The following is a 26,591-nucleotide window of genomic DNA, read 5'->3' on the forward strand; positions in this document are numbered from 1 at the left end:
AAAAAAAAAAGTCACTAACTAATTTGTGCTTTCTTCTCCCTCTGTGGACAAAAACCAGTCAGAAAAGATTGCATAGAATGACCCCCTCAAATAAAGCAGTCTCCCAAAAGCACAGCATGAGGATAATGGTCTAGAAATCTTTCCTGTAAGGAACTTCATTCAAAATTATCCCACACGCACTGTATTTTTTTCAGGGCCTCCTAACATTCCACCATACAATTTCTATTAATAGGCTCTAAAAGACTGGGGGGATTGTATGATCACACGGACACTTTCAGTTTCTTTTTCTTGGCCTTCAGCACAGGAGGCAGAGAAATCTTAAAGGCTGTCCTGTAACGACACAGAGAGGAAGACCCTCTTAGGAGCTCTGAATCTCTCCCGCGTGAGCCAGCCACACCAGCCCAGGGATACTTACTCGCACGTGGTACAGATAGGACTGAAACTGCAGAATACTGTAAATATGAAAAACAAACAAACAGGATGTTGAAAAAAACCGCCCAGTTGACTTATTTTCTGCCACCCCCGCCCCCAACACAGAAAAGTCTGCACTTGAACTTACTTGACAAGCACACAGAACAGACATAGCCAATTTCAATGAGATTTCGATGGCAGAAGCAAGCTGCCCGGTAGTCCACATGAACGGGGGGTGGGAGGATTAACTGAGATCTTTGATCTTGATCAGGAAGAAAAACCCACTTTAAAAAAAAAAAAAAAAAGGAGGCAAGGAAATTTTATTTAAAACATGGGGAAAAATAATCAGAAGTTACAACACAGGTATCAGATATTAGCCAGTGATCACTAAGGTGAATAATAAATTAGGATTTTCCTTAGAAGTCCATCAAGAATTGCGTTATTCATTCAGCAGTTACGGAGCACCTCCCCAAGCTGTTGTAGGACTGTCTGAACAGTCCTCCAACAGTCTGTATGCAGCTCCCTTCGAAGACGACCCGAAGTGTCCACTTCTAACACCCATCTACTCCTCCCACTTACTAGCATCAGCCATTGTGCTCCCCTTCATTCCCCGGGGGGCGGAGAGGGGCTCACCCAGACGCAAGGTGTTAGGTTCCTTACCAGTAAATACTGCAGAAGGGACGGCATCTGAGGCACCTTCAAGTACAGTCCCCCCGTGATGTCACAAGCCTGCAAGACATCCAAAGGGCTCTCTGCCAAACTGGCACTCGTTTACCTTTTCCAGAGAGATGTAATTCTCACCAGCAATGCTTCAGGTCTCCAAAGGAGAGGGGGATATGACGGTGCCAATCAAAAGGGCACGGTTTCCCAAGGGTGCGTGAGGACCAGAAACTTCCTGCTACCTCTCAAGGTGTTCAACTATTTCTGCCACAGGCACCACACTCTTCCACCCTTTGAAGACCTTAGTGAGCACAGTACATGCCCTTTCTCCTCTGTGTTTACTACTGATGAAATTTTTATTCCAGCCACGTTTACTCAGTTTCATTATATTTTTAACAACAGCTTTGAGATTATGCTCAGGCCATAAAATTCACCCTTTAAAGTGTGGGCTTCACTACTTTTTACTGTCTTCAGAGTTGTGCAACTGCACTATCTAGTTCCAGAACATTTCCTCACCCCAAAAAGAAACCTCAGGGACGCCTGGGTGGCTCAGTCAGTTAAGCGGCTGCCTTCGGCCTGGGTCATGATCCCAGGGTCCTGGGATCGAGTCCCACATCAGGCTCCTTGCTCATCAGCAGGGAGCCTGCTTCTCCCTGTCTCCCTCTGCTTGTGTTCTCTCTGTCAAATAAATAATATCTTTAAAAAAAAAAAAAGAAACCTCATACCTATTAGCAGTTATTCCCAACCCCCTACTCCTAGGCTACCAGTGACCCACGGTCTATCTCCATGGATTGGCCTATTCTGGACATTTCAGATAAATGGGCTCGTACAATTTTCCCTTAGCATCATGTTTTCAAGGTTTATCTACATTGTGGCAAGATCAGTACTTTATTCCTTTTTATGACCAAATAATATTCTATCGTATGGTTATACCACAACTTATTTAACTCCGTTCATCCACTGATGGACACTCGGGTGCAAGCGGGGGAAAGACAGAGAGTCAATCAGTTAAGTAAATGCTGAAATAACGTCAGAGGTTATGATCACTTCTATGAAGACAAATGAAGTTGGGTAAGGGGACAGGGAGTGACACTGGATGGTCAGGGAAGGCTTCTCTGAGGAGGTGACACAGAAGCAGAGACCCAAATGAGGGCAGGGAGTAAACCAAGCAAATATCTGAGGAGAAGCCTTAGAAGCAGAGGAAACAGCAAACACAGACACCCTTAGGCGGTGGCAGGCCTGTAGTTTTAAAGCAAGGAGCCCAGTGTGGGTGGAGTAAAGAGGGAGATTCCATGGGGACAAAGAGATACCCAGAAACCATATTGTGCGGGGGGTACAGACGGCCATGGCAGAAATCTGGGTTTTAGTCTATGTGTGAGGAGATGCCATGCGAGGGTTTTAAGCAGGTGAGTGACAAGATCTGATTTATATTTTGAAAGCTTCATTCTGACTGTCTTGAGAACGGACTTCAGTGGGCGGGGTAAGCGTAGAAACAGAGACCAGTTAACAGATACTACAATCCTCCACTTGAGGGGTAGCAACGAAGGAGAAGACATATGGTGGGATTCAGGGACTATTTCAAAGATCAAGTCAAAAGGATTGGCTAATGGGTTGGAAAGGGAGAAAGAGAAGAAACAAGGCAGAGTCAGGATTTTGGCTTGGATTTTTGGCTGATGAACTGAGCTGCCACTTGCTGCGATGGGGAGGCCCCTGGGAGGCAACATGGAAAAAATAAGGAGTTCTGCTTCAGACAAGTTAAAGTGGAGATGCTTCTGGATGTCCAAGGGGAGATGCTGCCTGAGCAGCTGACTATGCAAGTCTGGAACACAGAGAGCCTGCATCTGGCCCAGACATAGCGATGTGAGGGTCGGGGAGGCAGAGCATTTAAACTCAGGGTACAGCCAAGATCTTCTAGGAGTTAGCAGACACTGTGTAGAGTGAAATGTGCAGTTAAAAAATGTATTCAACATTTTTGATTTTTTAATTCTAAAATATAACCATATGTGCAAGAGTATATATACATAACATGTAAGTATGGTTTAAATAAAATGAACACCATGTATCTACCATCAAGCTTAAGAAATAGGACAATTTGGAACCTCTGACGTTAGTATACTTTCTAATCATATCTCCCCTTCCCACTCTGTGTCCTCGGCAGTATCCTAAACTCAGCATTTTCCAGTTTTGTGCTTTTAACTGATCTTTTAGCAAAGAATATTTCTTGTGGTCGAAAAAAACATTTATCAAAAGTTCAGCAATTTCTTCAGTCTTATTTGTTTCTTTTTTCCCCTTTTTGGTTACATTAGATTGCAGTTTCATATATTTGACTGAAAAGCAACATCTAACAGTGCTGTCCAACAGAAATAAAATATGGGCAACATGTGAAACTTAAAATTTTCTAGCCGCATAAAAAAAGGAAAAAAAAAAGATAAAATTAATTTTAATAACATTTTATTTAACTCAGTATATCCAAAGTATTATCAGCTTAATATGTAATCAATATAAAAATCTTTATTTTACATTCTGTTCTTCATATTAAGTCTTTGAAATTCAGTGTGTGTTTTACACTTAACAGTATACCTCAATTCACCAGACTCATTTCAAGAGCTCAATGGCCATATAACTATCATATAGGACAGCACAGATCTGGGGTACAATCCTATCTTTATTAAACTCTCTGCTTAGCGATCCATTCTTCCATCTATACCTATAGAGATCTGTTACGCTGTTCACCTAATATTAGCAACGGTAATTTTAAGATGATAGGATTTGAAGGGATTTTTTACCCCTTTAAAAAATACTTTCCCGTGTTGCTTGAATTCATGTCAATACGTGACTCACTTTTACAGCATCAATCATTATGTAAAACGTAAATAAAAATTTTGAAGGAACCAGAGAGTTGTACACCTGAAACTAATGTGACATTGTGTGTCAACTTACTTCAATAAAAAAATAAGGACCAGAGAGATGTTAGTGCTCTAAGCGACAGCCTCACACAGGCTAATTCCTAAAAATGTGTGAACGTTGGTGACAGACATTTAACAATAAAGAGAACACACCATGCTCCCCAGACCACCACTACCACACTTCCACTGAACACGTACCTGTTGGAGGAGTCCTGAATCCGAGTCTAAAACACAGGCATCGATCAAAATATTCTGAAATGAACATTCCGAAAACATTATAGGAATAATAAAAATAATGACTTACACTGGGAACCTACTATGTGCTATTTTTTTTTTAGACTATTCCTAAAACAGCTTATTTGATATGCAGAATAACTCTGCAAAGCAGATATTCAATCTGCATTTTGCAGCTGAAGCACCCACGCCTTGGCCAGGCTGTGGCCACAGAGCCAGGGGGAGGGAGGGGCAGTGCTGTCAACCCCAGTCTGTCTGTCCCCAAAGCCCGTGGTCTTTTCACTACATCATGCTGCTGCTACGACACAGAGACTGTTAGGCATGAATATGGCAGCATTTGGGGTTAAAACTTAAGGTTTTTTTTATTAAAGTTTTTATTTATTTATTCATAAGAGACAGAGACAGAGAGAGAGAGAGGCAGAGGGAGAAGCAGGCTCCCCGCTGAGCAGGGAGCCCGATGCGGGACTTGATCCCGGGAACCTGGGATCGTGACCTGAGCCGAAGGCAGACGCTTAACCATCTGAGCCACCCAGGCGCCCCGACACTTAAGTTTTAAGAAAGTTTATTCTTTAACCATATCAAAGAAAATGTATTAGTGATAATTCATTTGAGTTAGTGTAAATTCATTCAATTATCTGCAAAGTAAAAAATATCAATTCTTGATAAGACCTCCCTAAAGCAAAGAGATAGAGGAATTGAGGCAAGGCACACAGCAAAACTGTAAACTAGGGACTCTTAGCCTGAGGTCCAAGGATGTGCTAAACGGGGTTACACTAATACCATGAAACCATAGGCAAAACTGTGTTTCAGTGTACCTTTTTCTGGGGACCCAAAATTGAGAAATGACTAGTACAAAATATGAATTCCAGATTCTTCATCCACTGATAAGGCCAGTTAGTCAAAATATCTCTGTATGTAGGTCATTCAAAAAATAAAATTCATTATGAAACAAATATTTTCTAAAAGAATGCTCCCAAGGGGGGAAAGAGAGAGAGAGAGAGAGAGAGAGAGAGAGAGAGGCAACCCAAGAAACAAGCTCTTAACTACAGAGAACACACTGATGGTCACCAAAGGGGAGGGGGGTGGGGGAAACAGGTGGTGGGGACTAAGGAGCACACGTGTCGTGATGAGCACCAGGTGACGCATGGGAGTGTTGGATCACGATATTGCACACCTGACACTAATATAACACTGTATGTTAACTATGCTGGAATTCAAATTAAAACTAAAAAAAAAAAAGGAGGCTCCCAATTCACCTGCTTCTGTGCTGCAAAGATGACATTCATGAAGTTCATATACTGCAGCGCGCTGTCTTCTGCAGCCTTGATCACCTAAAAATCATATCCGCATGAACACCTCGCAGGCATAGCCGAGGTCTCCCTGCAGACACAACCAGCGCAGCTTCCCTAATCTGCCTGCCCGGTTACTGCTCTTAACTAATACGTACGGCGTAAAGACGGCGGCAAGAACCTCCCCAGTCCCTACCCTCCAAGAGATAGTCCCTGTTAATAGTTCCAGGCAACAGCTAGGTGGGTGCGTGCACAGACACACCCCGGGATGATTATCTAGTGCTCTGCAACCTGATTTTTTTTTTTTTTTAAGTAAACTCTGCACCCAACGTGGGGCTCAAATTCGCGACCCTGAGATCAAGAGTCACATGCTCTACCCATTGAGCCAGCCAGGCGCTGCTGCAACTTGCTTTCTGGTTCCACAGTATCTGGGGGAGTGGGGAATCTTGTATCAGTGAATTTGGATGTGTATCATCCTTTGGGCTAACTTCATAGAGTCCACTGCTGAGCCAATTATCTATAGAGGAAACTGCAGCGGCTTCCAATCCTGTTTTAGACAATGCTCTGGTGAACATTCTCATATATGCTTGACACAACTCTCTGACTAGCTCCTAAAATAATCAGGGAGATTGCTGAAGTATACCTCCTGACAGAGGTTACCAAACGTTCCTCCAAAAAAGTTGTACCGATTCACCCTCCCGTTGGCAGTGCAAGAGAATAAGCCATCCCCAACCCTGCCATCAGCGCTGCAAACTGCCCATTTGTGCTGAGCAAGAAGCACACAATGAAAACCCTGTTACTGGATGTTTCTATTTCTTTGCTTACTAGTAAGGCTGCATGTATTTTCAAATGCTAACTGGTTATTTGCAGTTAGCATTTGCAGGCTGCTTATGTTTTCTACCTATTTCTTTAGAGTAAACCTTAGCTTTTAAAATTTAATTGGTAAGAGCAGGGTGCCTGGGTGGTTCAGCTGGTTAAGTGTCCGACTCTTGATCTCAACTCAGGTCTTGATCTCAGGGTCATGACTTCAAGCCCCGAATTGGGCTCCACGGCCAGCATGGAGCCTACTTAAAAAAATAAATGAGTAAGATAAAAAAATAAAATTTAATTGATAAGAGCTCTTTTTCATTTTAGAACTACTAAATTAATCCTCTGTCAGGTAGCTATGCTGAAAATATTTTTCCTAATAGCTTCTCTTTCATCCTTGTTTTGGGGATTTGATTTTCTTGAGGTCTTAAGCTTCACATCATGCTCAGCAAGGTCCTCTCCAACTTGAGATTATAAACAGGTATTTTCTTTCAGCACTTTTATGACTTGAACTTTTCCAGTGACATGTCTGACCTTTACTAGAATTATTTAGGTGTGAGCAATGAGATCTAACTTTGTTTTCCCCCAGATGGCCAACCAATTGGCCCAGCACCTTTAACTGATCATTCATTTTCTTCCCACTAACTTAAGTGCTTCCTTTCCACAAGTCAAACTCCTCTGTGGACCTGATTTTATTTCTGGAGTCTAGTCTTCCCTATTTACTCTGGGCCTACTACTGCCCCAGAACCACACTATTATTGTAGCTTTGCAATGTGTTTTGAGGCCTAACAGCAAGTTCCTGCTTATTATTCTCTTTCAGAAAGCACCTGGCTATTCTCACTGAGCTATTGAAAAAAAAAAATTTTTTTTTAAGATTTTAAGTAATCTCCACACCCAACATGGAGCTCGAACTTTACTACCCTGAGATCAAGAGTCACACAGTCTACCAACTGAGCAAGCCAGGCACCCCTTACTGTTGAATTTCTTAAAGCACTTGGCGTGGAGTCGGCTTCAGAGTCCCTCTTCCTCTGTTCACCGCCCTCTCCCCTTCCCCCACCCCACCCCCGTGACATGCACGCTCTAAATAAATAAAATCTTTAAAAAAAAATTCTGAGATTGCATTGAATTTACAGTTTAACTTCGGAAAAACTGACATCTAAGAATAAAATATGGCCATTCTTTCAATTCTGTCTCTCAAAATTTGTTTTTCATCATAATCAATTTTACACATTGCTTGTTAATTTATTCTGGATACTCGTATTTATTATAAATGGGTGTTACTTCCCATTATGCTTTCTAATTGGTTATAGTTGGTATATAAAAATAGTACTGATTTTTTTAATCTTACCAAAATCCTTGATTTCATTTCCTGATTATCTATAAAGAGATAAAGACAGATTACGATTTAACTGAATCTTATTAAACATATTATCAGGTTTTATTCCCAATATTTTTAAACAGTCCACCAAAATTATAGCAGTAAAATAAGGATTCTAGATCTCACAAAAAACCACAGACACCTACCTTTAACCTCCTTGTTCATTCTATGAATGTCTAATTTTTTTAGCATTAAGGAATTTTAAAATATTATTTAATTTCATGAAGATTTATAGTAAACAGAAAAATAACCTCAAATTTTAAATAAATCCAGTATCCACCTAGCTGAAAAAAGAAATGCTCTATTTCCCCTGATAAACACACAAGAGTAATTGGGGGTTTCCAATTACCAACTGCAATCAACTGAGCTTTGTAACCTGATCAAAACATGATCTCTGTCCCAGAAAATTAAAATTACCATGATTTATCCTTCTGTGATTATCCACCACATCCTAGATTTGAATACTGGGATGACAGGTAAATCGATAAGCCAGATAACAAATGTGAAAACCACACACAGATGACCAGGCATCCCCAAAGTCTAGGGCACAGGGCTCACTCAATACTTTCCAAAACAAAGAAATTAAATTACACAAGACAGGGAGAATACAGGGGCGCCTGGGTGGCTCAGTCGGTTAAGCATCTGCCTCCAGCTCAGGTCATGATCTCAGGGTCCTGGGAATGAGCCCCACGTCAGGCTCTTTGTTCAGCAGGGAGTCTGCTTCTCCCTGTCTCTCTCTCTCTATGCTCTCTCTCAAGTAAATAAATCTTTTTTTTTTAAAGACTAGGAGAACATCACACAGACAGACAACATCAACATGCTTAGAACAGTGTTGTTCACTCTATGTTAAGTGCAAATAACCTGTGGGCCTCTGGAGAAACCATTCATTTATTAACCCTCAGGATCAGTAAATGGCTTTTATAAATACCAAACACACTGCTCCTAACTTAAGGAAGGTGGAAAAAACAAACACACCCTCCCCAATTTGTCAAAGCAAGATACAAGCATCCTGAAGAATTTGTTGTGAGCAGAAGGACATACTAGAGAAACCAGAGTTTTCTTTACATTTCTTTTTTTTTTTTTTTTTTTTATTTACGAGAGAGAGAATGAGAGACAGAGAGCATGAGAGGGAGGAGGGTCAGAGGGAGAAGCAGACTCCCTGCCGAGCAGGGAGCCCGATGCGGGACTCGATCCCGGGACTCCAGGATCATGATCTGAGCCGAAGGCAGTCGCTTAACCAACTGAGCCACCCAGGCGCCCTTCTTTACATTTCTAATTTTTAATTTTTACAGCTTATCTTAAAAATATTCCAAAGCCAAGATAAACTATTTTTTGGTTACCCACTTTAGAATATTCATGATTTTCCTTAATATGGACACCCAAAGTTCTAAAAATTATCACAAGTTAAGATATTCAGAAGCCACCTTCTGAGTAACTAGAACACCAAGGATACAGCAAAGAGCTTTGGCGAGGGATCCTGCCAGCAGCGTTTCTGTATGATGACCCTTTATGTCACCTGCAAAAAAAAAAAAAAGTTAAAGAAAGTTTTTAGGTATTTTCCTGAACTAAGATCATTTTTAAAGCAAAGCATTCTTCTTCATGAATAAAATCAGCTGATACTTCCAAACCAGGTTTAAAAACATAAGATAGCCATCTGTTCTCAGTAATGCTTAAATAAGCAATTTTTTTTTTAAAGATTTTATTCATTTATTTGACAAAGAGACACAGTGAGAGAGGGAACACAAGCAGGGGGAGTGGGAGAGGGAGAAGCAGGCTTCCTGCAGAGCAGGGAGCCCGATGCGGGGCTCGATCCCAGGACCCTGGGATCATGACCTGAGCCGAAAGCAGACGCTTAACGACTGAGCCACCCAGGTGCCCCTAAAGATTTTATTTTTAAGTAATCTCTACACCCAATGTGAGGCTCAACTTACAACCCTGAGATTGGAGTCACATGCTCCACTGACTGAGCCAGTCTGCATCATGTATATTCTACCACAGTAAAAAAATATCCTGGTGTTATCTGGAAAGGTTCAGGTTTGTTGGAGATCTAAGTGGTACAAGAGGTCACGTGCAACTGCCTGCTCTGAGCCTCTCTGCCCTCCTTCCCGCCACTGCCTCTGTCTCATGCCCCTCAGAGAGCTGCCCCGCTAATGGAAATGGGGCTGGAAGAAGCCCTCTGGCTGTGGCAAGCAGGGACAAAGCTAGCAACTTGTTTTAAGCCTTGAGTGAAAATGTCAAGCAGCTCAAGATGGTGGAGAGCCCAGATTGACATCTGGTGCGAATGGGGCCTGCAGCTGGTCCAGGACCACAAATACTTCCACCCATGGGTGAGGTGAGACCACGAAAGGTCTTGAACACCATACTGAGAAGTTGGGACTTTACCCTGGAGGCCCATGATTCTCAAAGTATGATTCTAGAACCAAGTATAAGAGCATTACCTGGGAACTTAAGAGAAACACAGGTTCTTGGGACCACCCTAGACCTGCTAAATCAGAAACTACAGAGTGGAACCCAGCATTTTGTTTTAATAAGCCCTCCAGGTGATTTTTACCAGCTTTATCGGGGTATAACTGACAGATCATAAAATTCAATCCTTTTAAGTAAACAATTCAATGTTTTTTAAGCAAATTTAGAGAGTTGTAAACGATTACCACAACCCAATTTTAGAACATTTCCTTTACCCTAAAAGATCACTTGGGCCCATTCCAAGCACTCCTCCCCCAACCCCGAGAAACCACTAACCACTTCCTGTCTCTAAAGAGTTGCCTTTCTTTTCCAGGTAACTCTGATAGAGGCTACAGTTTAAAAACGACAGTCTACAGGCAACAGGGAACCAGTCGTAGTCTTTAAGCCAGGAAACAGCAGCTCAGGGGCGCCTGGGTGGCTCAGTCGTTAAGCATCTGCCTTCGGCTCAGGTCATAGTCCCAGGGTCCTGGGATCGAGCCCCGCATCGGGCTCCTTGCTCTGCGGGAAGCCTGCTCTCCCCCTCCCCCTGCTTGTGTTCCTCCTCTCGCTGTATCTCTCTCTGTCAAATAAATAAAATCTTTAAAAAAAAAAAGAAACAGCAGCTCAGATTTTTAGGAAGATTAACTGTGAAAGAGTTAAGGAAAGACCTGAATGGGGACAGACAGGAGTCAGCGGGCAGAAGCTGTTCCAATGATCCAGAGCAACAGTTCTCCACCTGGGCAGCTGTGCCCTGCAGGGGATATGTGGCAAAGTCTGAGATATATTTGGTTGTCACAACTGAGGAATGTTATGATATCTAATGGGTCTAGGCCAGGATGCTGCTAAGTATCCTCCAAAGCATAAGACAGTCCCCACAACAAAGAATTATCCAGCCCAAAAGACCAACGGTGCTGGGTTGAGCTAGATGAGATATTAGAGGTCAGATTTTGGAGGTACTTCTAAGGCTAAACTAATAGGACATCATAGCTGATTAGATGTTGAATGTGAGCAGAAAGGGGTCAAAAATGAAAGCTCTGAATTTGAAAAAGTAGGTGGATGGGCGTGTCAGAAACTAGGAGTGGAAATGGTGTGTAGCTGGGAGGGAAAGATAAGGAAACTGGTCTGGGGCGCGTTAGCCACACTGTGGGACACCTACGTGGAGACATTTGGTGAAAGAAAGGCTGGATTAGAGACAAAGACTGGGAAGTGTTCACATAGAAATGATAATTAAACATGAGTGGATGAAAACATACAGAGGAAGAAAAAATAAAATAATGTGCGGAATTAAAAAACCTATTTTTTATGGGACAAGATGAAAGAAAAGTCAGAAATGGAAGAATGGTCCAAAAACAGAGGAAAACAAGTCAAAAGGATATCCTGAGATGCTGAGAGTCTGATTCAAGAAGTAGAGGCTGGTGGACAGCGTGAAATGCTGGCAAGGCAGGCAAACAAGGCACAGGCCTTGAGGAAAATGATTTTACAAAAGAAAAGAGAGAGAACACAAGTAAATACTCCCAAGAGCCCCAAATCTCTGGACTTAAAGCCTCAAGGACCACCACATGCAACTGCAATTGTAAAATAACAATAATGGAGAAAGAAAGCTGTTACTCTTGGTCATGAGATCTTTAATCTCTTCAGCAATAACTTCATTCGCCGCTGTGAACAACTCGTATTTCCCATCCTTGCTCCCTGAGGGGCTGAATTCAGAAGAAGGGTTGCCAGGCTCTCCAAAAAAGTCTCCAAGTCTGCCATTTTTTCCAGGATATAAGAATCGACTGAAACAGTGGGGGGAGAAAACACTGAATTACACCAGGACTCTGTCCTCACTCAACATTCAGATGAAATTCAGCAACCAACCAACCACACCAATTCTGCCTCACAAGACTCTATAATAAATTTCATTTTTAAGAAATGTATAAAACAGGGGCGCCTGGGTGGCTCAGTCGTTGAGCGTCTGCCTTCGGCTCAGGTCATGATCCCAGGGTCCTGGGATCGAGTCCCACATCGGGCTCCCTGTTCCGCGGGAGGCCTGCTTCTCCCTCTCCCACTCCCCCTGCTTGTGTTCCCTCTCTCGCTATCGCTCTCTCTGTCAAATAAATAAATAAAATCTTTTAAAAAAAGAAAAAAAAGAAATGTATAAAACAGGGGCACCTGGGTGGCTCAGTCAGTTAAGCGGCTGCCTTCGGCTCAGGTCATGATCCCAGGGTCCTGGGATCAAGCCCCACGTCGGGCTCCCTGCTCAGCAGAGAGCCTGCTTCTCCCTCTCCCTCTGCCTGCCTCTCTGCCTACTTGTGCTCTCTCGGTCAAATAAATAAATAAAATCTTTAAAAAAAAAAAAAGAAATGTATAAAACAGGCAAATTGGCAAACATGAGTCTACCACCAGAGAATGTTTTGATGATCCCACTGTTTTCTAACAAATGAGAGGAAATAATGCATGTGCTGGGTCCCAGTCTCTTGAAATGCTTCACAGTCATTCTCATTCTACTTTCTCAGATGCCAACTGGGAAGAGAGTCATACCAAATTCTAACTTACGACCAGTTTATTATTTGAGGTATATTTATCTAATAAAAATCTGCTCCAAGGGTCCCTGAAAAGATTCTCCTAGTGCTTCATGATTTTTATAGTACTCCTGTAAAAACACATATCTGATTTTTCTAAAAGTTGGAATACTTTGCTTTTTATAGTTTTTCTTTTGATGTCTTAACCAAATCGGTGTCATCTTTTTCATCCAACTCAGAAAAATGTATGGTGATCATGGGAGCAGGAGCACTTACCTGGGGGCCCATAGGCTCTTTCAACACACCAAAGAGAGCAGCCCTAAGAAATGAGAAATTTGAGAACTATCCACTGACCTCATATGAAATACACTGGTACACAAGAGTCACTTCTACCAAGATGTGACATTTAATCAAGACATAGAAGAGCCATGTCTTACATGAAGAATATGATTCTGTGGTCAGCATATATATGAAAAGTAAATATGGTTAAAATATGTACCATATACATGGTCATGTTTGCAAAGCAGCTGCAAACCTATGCACCCATCCTGAAGAGACTCTAACCCAGCCAGTGTTTACACCCATGTTGGAAAAAGTCACTGTTTCTTCAGCTGAGCACCAGATGGAGTAGTTGGCTTGGGTTAAAACCCAATTAACAAGAAAAAACCCTTATCTAGAAACACCAGAATCACACCCAGAGCAGCAAAACCTTACACCCTGAGAAATTCGCAGGGCCCACAACTGGCTGAAAGAAAGCAGAATCACACTGCCCATTTCACCTGCCCCCCTGGGGCAGACTCACGCAAAGAACAGTGATAGGAGCTGCCAGCCTTGCTTGATAATTCTCCCTGTTTTTTGCCTAGCATATGGTTGAACCTGGGTAAGTTACAGGTGCACGAGATGCAAATCTATTAGATACCAGCTAATGAGGTTTCCAATATTCATTTCTATCAAAATGTACATGTACTGATTCTTGATGCTGTTAGTCTTGCTCAATGTTACATTAAAAAAAATTCTGCAACACAGAAAAGGAATAGTACATGCTGACTGGCATAAAAACCTCACAAATGTTAAGCACCAAACAGGTAATCACTAAGGTCATACCTTTCTTGAATGTGACTTGCTATCACAGCAAGTTTGTTGGAACGATTCATGAATAAATGAGAATTTCCCAGTACCATCACAGCATCTATGCATTTTGATAAAGTAAACTGTTGAAAAACAGAAAACATTAGAAAAGGTGAAGTAGCTATCCAAATAACTAGGTTAGGTCTTGAAATGATAGGGATTTCCTTTAAATTGTAGACCATTATTCACTGCTAAATATTTGCTCAGGAGCTCCCTCCTCCAAGGCCATAAGCAAAAACACTTGAAAACTAGTTTTCTAATTTTATTTATATGAGATGATTTCTGCATTATTCCACAAATATTTTCTGCAAACATTTAAGGAAAGCAAACATGTCACATATTCTGTGATAAAATTACTAGCAAATTATTACTACAAACAGAGTAGGTGATTAATACATACTGATTAAATTGGTGATTTGTACAAGTTTTCAATTCGTTCACTCACTAAGTATGCTAAGCCCCTGTTATGTGTGTTATGTGTCAGGCAAAGATCCCTTCTTTCGTGGAGCTTACATTCTCATAAGTACTAATATTACTAAAAAATATAAGTGGATATTTTTATAATCCTGGAATAAAGCATGTTTCTCTTAAAGAAAAGGATACTTCTGGCAGCAAATAAAACACTGATAAATTCCACTTTATAAAAAAAAAAACATAAACCAAACCTATTAAAATTTCTATATGGCAAAAAAATGACTGTAAACAAAAGTGAAAGGCAAATTACAAACGGAAAATATAATACCAACACGTGACAGGCAAAAGGTTAACCTTCTAATATAAAGAGTGTCCACAATCAGTTTAAAAAAAAAAAAAAAGAGGAAAATGGGCAATGCCCCAAGGGAAAAATACAAGGGGTCATCAAATACACTAAAAGCAAAGTGAGGGGAGCCTGCGTGGCTCAGTCGTTAAGTGTCTGCCTTCGGCTCAGGTCATGATCCCAGGGTCCTGGGATTGGGCCCCGCATCGGGCTTCTTGCTCTGCAGGGGGCCTGCTTCTCCCTCTCCCACTCCCTCTGCCTGTGTTCCCTCTCTCACTGTCTCTCTCTGTCAAATAAATAAATAAAATCTTTTTAATAAATAAATAAATAAATAAAAACAAATTGAGATAGCTTTTATGGTACATGATATTGGCAAAACATAAAATAAGGAAAGAGAACATCTCGTGTGGGTTCAAAAAAAAAAAAAAAAGGCATTCTCATATACCACTGATGAGAGTTCAAAATAAAACAGTATTCTTGGAGAGTACCAGGGTAATATGCAGTGATGTGCTGTTCTATCTATAAAATGGAATACTATTCAACAATAAAAGGAATGAATTACTGTAACAACATGGACAAATCTCAAAATAATTATGCTAAGTAAAGAAACCAGACCAAAAGTAATCCCACTACATACTGTTTGATTCCATTTATATAAAATTCCAGAAAATGCAAACTAATCTATAATGATAAAACTGATCAGTGGTTGCCTGGGGGTGGGGACAAGCAGAGAGAAGTGGGTAGAATAAATTACAAAGGAACGTGAACAAACGTCTGGGGGTGACAGATTTATACGCTCATTATTTTGATTGCAGTGATAATTTCACGAATGTATACATATATGAAAACATATCAGGGCGCCTGGGTGGCTCAGTTGGTTAAGCGACTGCCTTCGGCTCAGGTCATGATCCTGGAGTCCCTGGATCGAGTCCCGCATCGGGCTCCCTGCTCGGCCAGGGAGCCTGCTTCTGCCTCTGACCCTCCCCCCTCTCATGTGCTCTTTCTCTCTCATTCTCTGTCTCAAATAAATAAATTTTAAAAATCTTAAAAAAAAACAAACATATTAAACCGAACCCTTCAAATATGTGTTGTGCACTGCATGTCAATTATATCTTGATAAAGCTATTTTAACTTTGACTTTTCTTTTGCTTTTTTTTTTTTAAGTAGGTTCTATGCCCCATGTGTGGCTTGCACTCATGACCCTGATATTAAGAGTCACATGCTCTACTGACTGAGCTGGCCATGCGCCCCTTGATTTTAAACAAGACACCATTAAGAAAATGAAGAGACAAGCCATAAAGTCATAGACCAGGACAAAATAGTAAATCATATATTTGAAAAAAGACTTGTATTCAGAATATATAAAGAATATATAAAGAGTTCTTATAACTCAGTAATAAGAAAACAAACAGCCCAATTTAAAAGTTGGGTGTAATAACTGAATGTGCTTTTCAACTAAGAAAATAAAAGGACAGCCTATAAGCACATACTACATACATAATAGATATATAAAATATCTATCTATATATACTAGTTATTAAAGAAATGCAAATTAAAACCACAATGAGATACCACTACCTACTTACTAGAATGACTATAACAAAAAAGACAGACAGGTGTTGGCAAGGATGTGAAGATGCTGGAACTCTCACACACGGCTCAAGGGAATGGAAAATGGCATACCCACTTTTTAAGTCTGGCAGCATTTTAAAGTTAAATTTAAACCTACCATGTGGCCCAGCAATCCAACTCACAGGCATCTACTCAAGAGAAATGCAAATGTATGTCCACACAAAGACTTGTTTGAGAATTATCAGCATTATTCGTAATAGTCAAAAAGTAGAAACAATCCAAATGTCCATGAATAGATAAATAAGAAGTATATCCATACAATAAAATACTATTCAGTAATAAAGAGGAACCACCAATACATGCTACAACATGGATGAACCTCAAAAACATTACGCTAAGTGGAAAAAAACAAGATCGAAATACTACCTATAACCAAAACTCGCCCAATATGAAAAATATCATTCAAATAGTTTAGTAACTATTAAAAAAAATTAATTCATAGTTTAAAACTTCCCCAAAAAGCAAACTCCAGGCCCAATTTCACTGGAGAATTGTACCACCTAAGCGTCCCTATACAGGACTTTTCTGATAAAAAATATAAAACACCAGGGCACCTGAGTGGCTCAGTTGGTTAAGCGTCTGCCTTTGGCTCGGGTCATGATCCCGGGGTCCTGGGATCGGGCCCCGCATCAGGCTCCTTGCTCAGCGGGAAGCCTGCTTCTCCCTCTCCCTCTGCCGCTCCCCCTGCTTGTGCTCTCTCCCTCTCTCTGTCAAATAAATTTTAAAAAATCTTTTTTAAAAAATGTTAAAAAATATATAAAATGCTAATGAAAGAAATCAAGATCAAAAAAAAAAAAAAAAGAAAAAAATCAAGACCTAAATAAATGGAGAGATGTACTGTATTTATAGATTGGAAGACCTAACATAATAGAGACATAGCAAGGCTATGTTGAGTATATCCTCAAATTGATAAACAGGTTTAACATAATTCCTATCAAGATTCTAATAAGATCTTTTATAGACATAGACAAGTTCATTCTAAAATTTATATGGAAAGGCAAAGGAACAAGAATAGTTTAAAAAACAATTTTGAGAAAGAAGAATAAAGTTGGAGTAATCAGCCTGCTGGAGTCCAAGACTTACTATCTAGCTATTGTAATCAAGACTCTGTGGTACTGGTAGAGGGAGAGACACAGAAATAGATCAAGGGAAGAGAAAGAGCACCCAGAAATAAACCCACACATGTATACCCAAGTGATTTTTGACAAGGCTGCAAAAGCCATTCAGTGGAGAAAGAGTAATCTTTTCAAAAATGGTGCTGAAGCAATTGGATTATCCACAGGCAAAATAATGAACCTCAATCTAAATTTCACAGCTTATTAAAAAATTAACTCAAAATGGGGGCACCTGGGTGCAGTTGGTTGCGCGACTGACTCTTGGTTTCAGCTGGGGTCGTAATCTCAGGGTTGTGAGATCAAGCCCCATGGAGTCTGCTTAAGACTCTCTCTCTCCCTGTCCCTCTGTCCCTACCCCTGAATGCTTTCTCTCTAAAAATAAACAAATAAAATCTTTTTTAAAAATTAACTCAAAATTGATTGTGGATTTTTTTTAAGATTTTATTTTTAAGTAATCTCTACACCCAATGTGGGGCTCAAACTCACAACCCCGAGATCAAGAGTCACAGGCTCTACTGACTGAGCCAGCCGGGTGTCCCTGGATTGTGGATTTAAATGTAAAACTTTTCACAGAAGACACCGGTGAAAATCTTTATGATGTAGAGCAAGATTGAGAATTCTTACAGCACCAAAAGCACAGGCTGTATTTTTTAAATATCGAGAAACTGGACTTGATCAAAATTAAAGACCTTCTGCTCCGTGAAAGATCGCCAGAAGAGGATGAAAAGACAAGCTAAAGACGGGGAGAAAATACTTGCAAACAAAATATCTGACAAAGAGCTTATATCTCGAATACATAAAGAAATCTCAAAACTCAATAGTTAAACATAACCCAACAATCCAACTAGAAAATGGACACATGACATGCAAAGACATCTCAGGACGCTTATCTGTATGGGCAACAAGCCTATGAGGAGCCGTGTAACATCACCAGCTACTGAGGAAATGCAATCAAGACCATAATAAGGAATCATTACACACCTGTGAAAACAGCTAGTATAAAAACATGTCAGCATCGAATGAGGGGAGGGAGAGACTGCATCTCTTACACTTTGCTGGGGGGAATGTAAATCCATTCTAGAGAACAGTGTAGCAGTTTCTTATAAAGCCAAACACAGGACGTATGTTCTAGCAGTTGCAATCCTGGATGCTTATCCCACAGAAATGAAAACCTCTATCCACACAAAAATGTCTATACAGATTTTCAGAGCAGCCTTTTACGTAACAGCCAACTGAAAAAAACAATGCAAATGTAGAGCTTTCCCATGTGAGTGAAGGAACAAACTGTGGTATCTCATACCCTGGAATACCACCTGGCAATAGAAAGGACAAACTGATACATGAAACAACCTGAAACAATCAAGGGCATTCTGTTGAGTGAAAAAAAAACCTCAAAAGCACTTTATGAACTATTTACAGAACTAAAGCGCTGGAGAACAGTAGTAGATCAGTATCTACCACGGTTCAGGACCAGGGACTGGCTACAAAGGGGTAGCATCTATAAAGGGAGCACTAAGGAGCTCCTGCGTGTGATGGAATGGTTCTCTGATTTGACCGTGGTGATGGTTACATAAATGTATACATGTGATAAGACAGCACAGAACCACACGTATGCACGAGTGCAAGTAAAACTGCTGTGATCTAAGTAAGGTCTCAAGAGCGTACTGATGTCAATTTCCTGGTTTCGCTATTGGACTCTAGGTACACGAGATGCTACCACTGGGAGAAGCTGGGGCAAGGGTACATGGGACCTCTCTGTTACCATTTTTTTTTTTTTTTACAATTTCCTAGGTGTCTATAATTATTTCAAAATAAAACATTTCAAAATAGATTTTTTTTAAGATTTTTTATTTTTTGGGCGCCTGGGTGGCTCAGATGGTTAAGCGTCTGCCTTCGGCTCAGGTCATGATCCCGGGGTCCTGGATCAAGTCCCGCATCGGGCTCCATGCTAGGTGGGGAGCCTGCTTCTCCCTCTGCCTCTGCCTCTCTCTCTCTCTCTGACTCTCATGAATAAATAAATAAAACAAAAAACAAAAAAAAAGATTTTTTATTTTTTATTTGACACAGAGAGAGAGTACAAGCAGGGGGAGCAACAGGCAGAGGCAGAGGCAGAGGCAGAGGCAGAGGCAGAGGCAGAGGGAGAAGCAGGCTCCCCGCTCAGCAGGGAGCCCGATGCAGGGCTTGATCCCAGGATCCTGGGATCATGACCCGAGCCGAAGGCAGACACTTAACCATCTGAGCCACCCAGGCGCCCCTCAAAATAGATTTTTATTTATTTTTTTTTTAAGATTTATTTATTTATTTATTTGAGACTGAGAGAATGAGAGAGAGAGAGCACATGAGAGGGGGGAGGGTCAGAGGCAGAAGCAGTCTCCCTGCCAAGCAGGGAGCCCGATGCGGGACTCGATCCAGGGACTCCAGGATCATGACCTGAGCCGAAGGCAGTCGCTTAACCAACTGAGCCACCCAGGCGCCCCAAAATAGATTTTTTTTTAAAGGACTACCTATGTCGTGGACCATATTAAATGTCCAGAAAAGGCAATATAGAGGCAGAAAGCAGATCAGTGGTTGCCTGCAACTAGGGGGTAGAAGCAGTGACTGAACAGGCATGAGGGAACTTTCTAGGGTGATAGAAATGTTCTAAAATGAAATTGCAGGGCGCCTGGGTGGCTCAGTTGGTTAAGTGACTGCCTTCGGCTCAGGTCATGATCCTAGAGTCCTGGGATCGAGTCCCGCATCGGGCTCCCTGCTCAGCGGGGAGTCTGCTTCTCCCTCTGACCCTCCCCCTCTCATGTGCTCTCTCTCTCTCTCAAATAAATAAATAAAATCTTTAAAAAAAAAAAAAAAGAAATTGCAAGGCAGTCCTAAGGGGGAAATACATAGCCATCCAAGCCTCACTCAAAAAAATAGAAAAATCCCGAATTCACCAACTCTACACCTTAAAGAACTAGAGAAAAATCAACAAACGATGCCTAAGCCATGCATTAGAAGAAAAATAATTAAGATTAGAGCAGAGATCAATGAATTAGAAACCAGAAACACAGTAGATCAGATCAACGAAACTAGAAGCTGGTTCTTTGAAAGAATTAATAAGATCGTTAAACCACTGGCCAGACTTATCCAAAAGAAAAGAGAAAGGACCCAAATTAATAAAATTATGAATGAAAGGGGAGAGATCACGACTAACACCAAGGAAATAGAAACAATTATTAGAAATTATTATCAACAACTATATGCCAATAAACTGAGCAATCTGGATGAAATGGATGCCTTCCTGGAAACCTATAAACTCCCAAGACTGAAACATGAAGAAAGTGACAACCTGAATAGGCCAATAACCAGTAACGAGATTGAAACTGATCAAAAACCTCCCAAAAAACAAGAGTCCAGGGTCTGATGGATTCCCTGGGGAATTCTATCAAACTTTCAAAGAAGAGATAATATCTATTCTCTTGAAGCTATTTCAAAATAGAGAAACAGAAGGAAAGCTTCCAGACTCATTCTATGAGGCCAGCATTACCTTAATCCCCAAACCAGGCAAAGGACCCCATCAAAAAGGAGAATTTCAGACCGATATCCCTGATGAATATGGATTCCAAAATTCTCAACAAAATCCTAGCTAATAGGATCCAACAATACATTTAAAGGATCATCCACCACGACCAAGCGGGATTTATCCCCGGGATGCAAGGGTAGTTCAACATTCGCAAATCAATCAATGTGATAGAACACATTAATAAGAGAAGAGAGAAGAACCATATGGTCCTCTCAATTGATGCAGAAAAAGCACTGGACAAAATACAGCATCCTTTCCTGATTAAGACTCTTCAGAGTATAGGGATAGAGGGAACATTCCTCAAGTTCATAAAATCCATCTATGAAAAACCCACAGCGGATATCATCCTCAATGAGGAAAAGCTGAGAGCCTTTCCCTTAAGATCAGGAACACGTCAAGGACGCCCACTCTCACCACTATTGTTCAACATAGTACTAGAAGTCCTAGCAACAGCAATCAGACAACAAAAAGAAATAAAAGGTATTCAAATTGGCAAAGAAGAAGTCAAACTCTCTTTTCGCAGATGACATGATACTTTATGTGGAAAATCCAAAAGAATCCACCCCCAAATTACTAGAACTCATACAGCAATTCAGTAATGTGGCAGGACACAAAATCAAAGCACAGAAATTAGTTGCTTTCTTATACACTAACAATGCAACTGTAGAAAGAGAAATTAGAGAAACGATTCCATTTACAATAGCACCAAAAACCATAAGATACCGGAATAAATCTAACCAAAGAGGTAAGGATCTATACTCTAGGAACTACAGAACACTCAGGAAAGAAATTGAAGAAGACACAAAAAGATAGAAAAACATTCCATGCTCATGGATCGGAAGAATAAACATTGTTAAAATGCCTATGCTACCCAGAGCAATCTATACCTTCAATGCCATCACGATCAAAATTCCAATGACATTTTTCAAAGTGCTGGAACAAAAAATCCTGAAATTTGTATGGAATCAGAAAGGACCCCGAATTGCCAAGGAAATGTTGAAAAAGAAAAACAAAGCTGGGGGCATCACATTGCCCGATTTCAAGCTATCTTATAAAGCAGTGATCACCAAGACAGCATGGTACTGGCACAAAAACAGACACATAGACCAATGGAACAGAAGAGAGAACCCAGATAGGGACCCTCAACTCTACGGCCAAATAATCTTCGACAAAGCAGGAAAAAATATGCAATGGAAAAAAGACAGTCTTCAATAAGTGGTGCTGGGAAAATTGGACAGCCACATGCAGAAGAATGAAACTTGACCATTCTCTAACACCATTCACAAAGATAAACTCAAAATGGATGAAAGACCTCAATGAGAGACAGGAATCCATCAAAATCCTAGAGGAGAACATGGGCAGCAACCTCTTTGACATTGGCCACAACAACTTCTTTCAAAATACAGATCCAAAGGCTAGTGAAACAAAAGCAAAAATGAACTTTTGGGACTTCATCAAGATAAAAAGCTTCTGCACAGCAAAGGAAACAGTCAACAAAACAAAGAGGCAACCCACAGAATGGGAGAAGATATTTGCAAACAACACTACAGATAAAGGTCTGGTATCCAAGATTTATAAAGAACTTCTCAAACTCAACACCAAAAAAACAAATAATCAAGTCAAAAAATGGGCAGAAGACATGAACAGACACTTCTCCAAAGAAGACATACAAATGGCTAACGGACACATGAAAAAATGGTCATCATCATTAGCCATCAGGGAAATCCAAATCAAAACCACACTGAGATACCACCTTACACCAGTTAGAATGGCAAAAATTGACAAGGCAAGAAACAACAAATGTTGGAGAGGTTGTGGAGAAAGGGGAACCCTCTTACACTGTTGGTGGGAATGCAAGTTGGTAGAGCCACTTTGGAAAAGTGTGGAGGTACCTCAGAAATTTAAAAATAGAGCCACCCTATGACCCAGCAATTGCACTACTGGGTATTTACCCCAAAGACACAGATGTAGTGAAAAGAAGGGCCATATGCACCCCAAAGTTTTTAGTAGCAGTGTCTGCAATAGCCAAACTGTGGAATGAGCCAACATGCCCTTCAAGAGACAAATGGATAAAAAAGATGTGGTTCATATATACCATGGAATATTACTCAGCCATCAGAAAGGATGAATACCCAACTTTTACATCAACATGGATGGGACTGGAGGAGATTAGGCTAAGTGAAATAAGTCAAGCAGAGAAAGTCAATTATCATATGGTTTCACTTATTTGTGGAACGTAAGGAATAGCATGGAGGACATTAGGAGAAGGAAGGGAAAAATGAAGGGGGGAAATTGGAGGGAGAGATGAACCATGAGAGACTATGGACTCTGAAAAACAAACTGAGGGTTTTAGAGGGGAGGTAGGTGGGGGAATGGGTTAGCGCGGTGATGGGTATTAAGGAGGGCACGTACTGCATGGAGCACTGCGTGTTAAACGAAAACAATGAATCGTGAATCACTACATCAAAAACTAATGATGTACTGTATGGTGACTAACATTACATAATAAAATAAAAAAAATAAAAAGAAATTAAAAAAAAGAAATGTAGTTTTGCCCTGAATATCATTGTTTCTCCATCATGGGTGCTTTCTCTGATTATTCTTTACAAAAGTGTACTCTGAGTTTCAATTAAATGATTCTTAAACACAAAAAAATTAAAAATAAATAAAATGAAATTACAGTGATGGTTACACTCTTTTATTGTGATTTTTACTAAAGAAGCATTGAATTGTACATTATAAAGGATGAATTTTATGGTATATAAAATATGCCTTAATAAAGCTGATTTTTTTAAATGAAGCTGATTTTTAAAAAAGCAATATAAACACACAGTTAAACCAGAATTATCCACAGTCCTCCTCAAGCAATCTTACCTGAGATTCCTTTAATGCTTGCTTTCCCCACCAAATTGGGTTGGTATCAACTACGATAACTAGAAGATTCAATTCATCTTCTGAAAATATTAACAAAAAATAAACACATTAGCCTCATGAAAGCGTATCCAAGCCAACATTCCCAATTTGTAAATTAAACCCATAGCAAGCACCACCACACGCCTTTACACGTTTATCATCCTATAATCATGAAATTAATCAAAGGTCAAGTGCTTTTATTTTTTTTTTATTTTTTTAAAGATTTTCTTTATTTATTTGACACAGAGAGAACCAGACTGAGAGAGAGAGACAGAGAGCAAGCACAAGCAGGGGGAACGGCAGGCAGGGGAGAAGCAGGCTCCCTGCTGAGCAAGGAGCCCAATGTGGGGCTTGATCCCAGGACTCTGGGATCACGACCTGAGCCGAAGGCAGCTGCTTAACCAACTGAGCCACCCAGGCGCCCCAAAGGTCAAGTGCTTTTAATGATTTAAAGCTCTGTGGGCCCGTAGCAGGCTCTTGCCAGCTTTCTGTCCCCCTACATCTTTCGTGCATTAGTACGTAAGCTCCATGAGGGGGGATTCTTCTCTGTCTTGTCATTGCTTATCTTCTGCTCCTGGCACAACTGCCTAGCACGTAGTAGATGCTCAATAAATACCTGTTAAATGCACCCAAAATATTCACATTTTAAATGTCCAGTCAAGGACACAACCCACTGATTAACCAGTTAATATTCAACAGCAGTAGAATTTCAGGCACAGGGAGGCTGAAGGGAGACACAGGAACCAGTTTGACCTCAAATCCATCAAATCACCTAGCAGCAAGGCCAACAGTGATTAGGAACCACTTTTTTTTTTTTTTTTAAGATTTTATTTATTTATTTGACAGAGAGACACAGCGAGAGAGGGAACACAAGCAGGGGGCGTGGGAGAGGGAGAAGCAGGCTTCCCGTGGAGCAGAGAGCCCGATGCGGGGCCCAATCCCAGGACCCTGGGATCACAACCTGAGCCGAAGGCAGACGCTTAACGACTGAGCCACCCAGGCGCCCCTAGGAACCACTTTTTAAAAGGTGAAGACCAAAGACGGAAAAGCAATTGCTATGTAAATATTTTACCGTGAAAAGGAATAGGCTACTCTCCAAAGTTGGACACAACTAAACAGGCTAACAACACATTGATTCATTCAACAAACATTTACACTAAATACCAGTGTTAGGTGCTGGGGATACTGGGTTCAAGCTCTCGAGGAAGTCTATAAATTCTAACTGAGGTGACAAACATGAGAACCCTTATGTACAGCTGTTACGAAAACCCCAGGATGCTCCTTTAATAGCAAAAAGCAATAATGTCTTTCCTGCCCCCGTACTTTCCTTCCAGCAGTTCCATCTCCTACTTCAGGATAATCCCCACTCCATCATCGATTTCTGCTCACACATCCAAATCCTATTTACTCTACAAAGCCCCAAGCCAATGCTACCTCTTTCTTCCAAAAACCCTCCCCAGGTCTTCCAACAGGTCCTGGCTCCCCCATTTGAGAGAACACCAATGTCAGCCTCCTTTACATCAGCCACTGGCATATGTAATCCTATAATCCCCTTCCATGCTGACAACAAACTACTGAGGGAAATATTACTGCCATCTTCCATCAATTATGACATGGACCCTCTCCTTTTTTTTTTTTTTTAAACATTTAACAGTTGCTAAAATCAACTAAGACTGGCAGCGGGGCGCCTGGGTGGCTCAGTCGTTAAGCATCTGCCTTCGGCTCAGGTCATGATCCCAGAGTCCTGGGATCGAGCCCCGCATAGGGCTCCCTGCTCCGCGGAGAGTCTGCTTCTTCCTCTCCCACTCCCCCTGCTTGTGTTTCCTCTCTCGCGGAGTCTGTCAAATAAATAAATAAAATCTTAAAAAAAAAAAAAGTTCAACCTCTTTATCATGGCCCACAAAGGCCAAGCATCTGCCTAAGCTTCTGCTCTTATCCCTCTAGTTCACTTCACTCCCACCACCCTGGTCTCTTTTTTCTTCCTTTAAGACATCAGGCTTAGGGCGCCTGGGTGGCTCAGTCGGTTAAGCATCTGCCTTTGGCTCAGGTCATGATCTCAGGGTCCTGGGATCGAGCCTGGAGTCAGGGTCCCTCCTCACCGGGGTGTCTGCTTCTCCCTCTCCCCCACCCCGCTCCTGCGCACGGGCTCTCTCTCAAATAAATAAAATCTTGAAAAGAAAAAAAAAGGCATCAGACTCTATAACTGGTAGTTTAATTTATGAATGAAGGTCTCTCCACCTTCCTCTACCCTCAAGTCCCCCATTTCTGTCTTAGTGTAATACAGTGGCTCAACTTGCCACAGGGCCTTTGCAGTCGTTCAAGACTCACTTTCAGTACCTGGACTCTTCTCTAAAGTAGCTCCTCCATGATCATCCCCTAATCACAACGAAGTGCAGCATCCCAGTATCCTGTCTTCACAGCTCTTGTCACCCTTCAAAATTGTTCTGATTTACTTGCCTGATGTCTGCCTCGCGTCCTAGACTGTAACCTGCACGAAGGACCCTGAATGCCGTGTTCTCTGCCGTATTCCCCAGAGCATAAAACAACGCCTGACACACAGGCCATTCAAAACTATTTACTGAACAAATGAACACATTTGCTACTCCTCTAAAGACCAAACAGGTTGCCCCAGCCCCCCAAAATAATGCTCCAACTGGGGGGTCCTGGCCAGGCCCAGTCCGCCCAGTCCCGGGGTCGGGGGTCCCTCCCCGCACAGCCCTCACCGTCTGACACCATGGCGGCCAGGATCCCCCGACGGCCAGGTAGCAAGCAGTCAAGCGCTCCTCCCGGATCCTGCGCGCCCCGACTTCCGGCGCTGCCGAGTGACCCGCAGGCGGCTTGGCCCAGGCCGCGCGCCGT

At 41.4% G+C, this 26,591-nt stretch overlaps 1 protein-coding gene across 1 annotated transcript; it reads right to left on the reverse strand.

The window, feature by feature from the left end:
- GTF2H3 (general transcription factor IIH subunit 3) lies at positions 1-26,541 on the reverse strand. Its single transcript, XM_035016852.1, has 13 exons — positions 26,456-26,541; positions 23,694-23,773; positions 13,736-13,842; positions 11,739-11,905; positions 9,139-9,201; positions 7,832-7,861; positions 7,656-7,684; positions 5,468-5,542; positions 4,176-4,229; positions 1,072-1,140; positions 560-695; positions 416-452; positions 1-330 (listed from the first exon to the last, which is right to left on the reverse strand). The coding sequence occupies exons 1-13, from the start codon at positions 26,466-26,468 to the stop codon at positions 261-263; spliced, it is 930 nt and encodes a 309-aa protein (XP_034872743.1). The 5' UTR covers positions 26,469-26,541; the 3' UTR covers positions 1-260.
- Positions 26,542-26,591: the final 50 nt, after the last annotated feature.

Source organism: Mirounga leonina, unplaced genomic scaffold, assembly GCF_011800145.1.
Source record: "Mirounga leonina isolate KUSES-001 unplaced genomic scaffold, KU_Mleo_1.0 Mir_171, whole genome shotgun sequence".
NCBI classification, from domain to species: Eukaryota; Metazoa; Chordata; class Mammalia; order Carnivora; family Phocidae; genus Mirounga; species Mirounga leonina.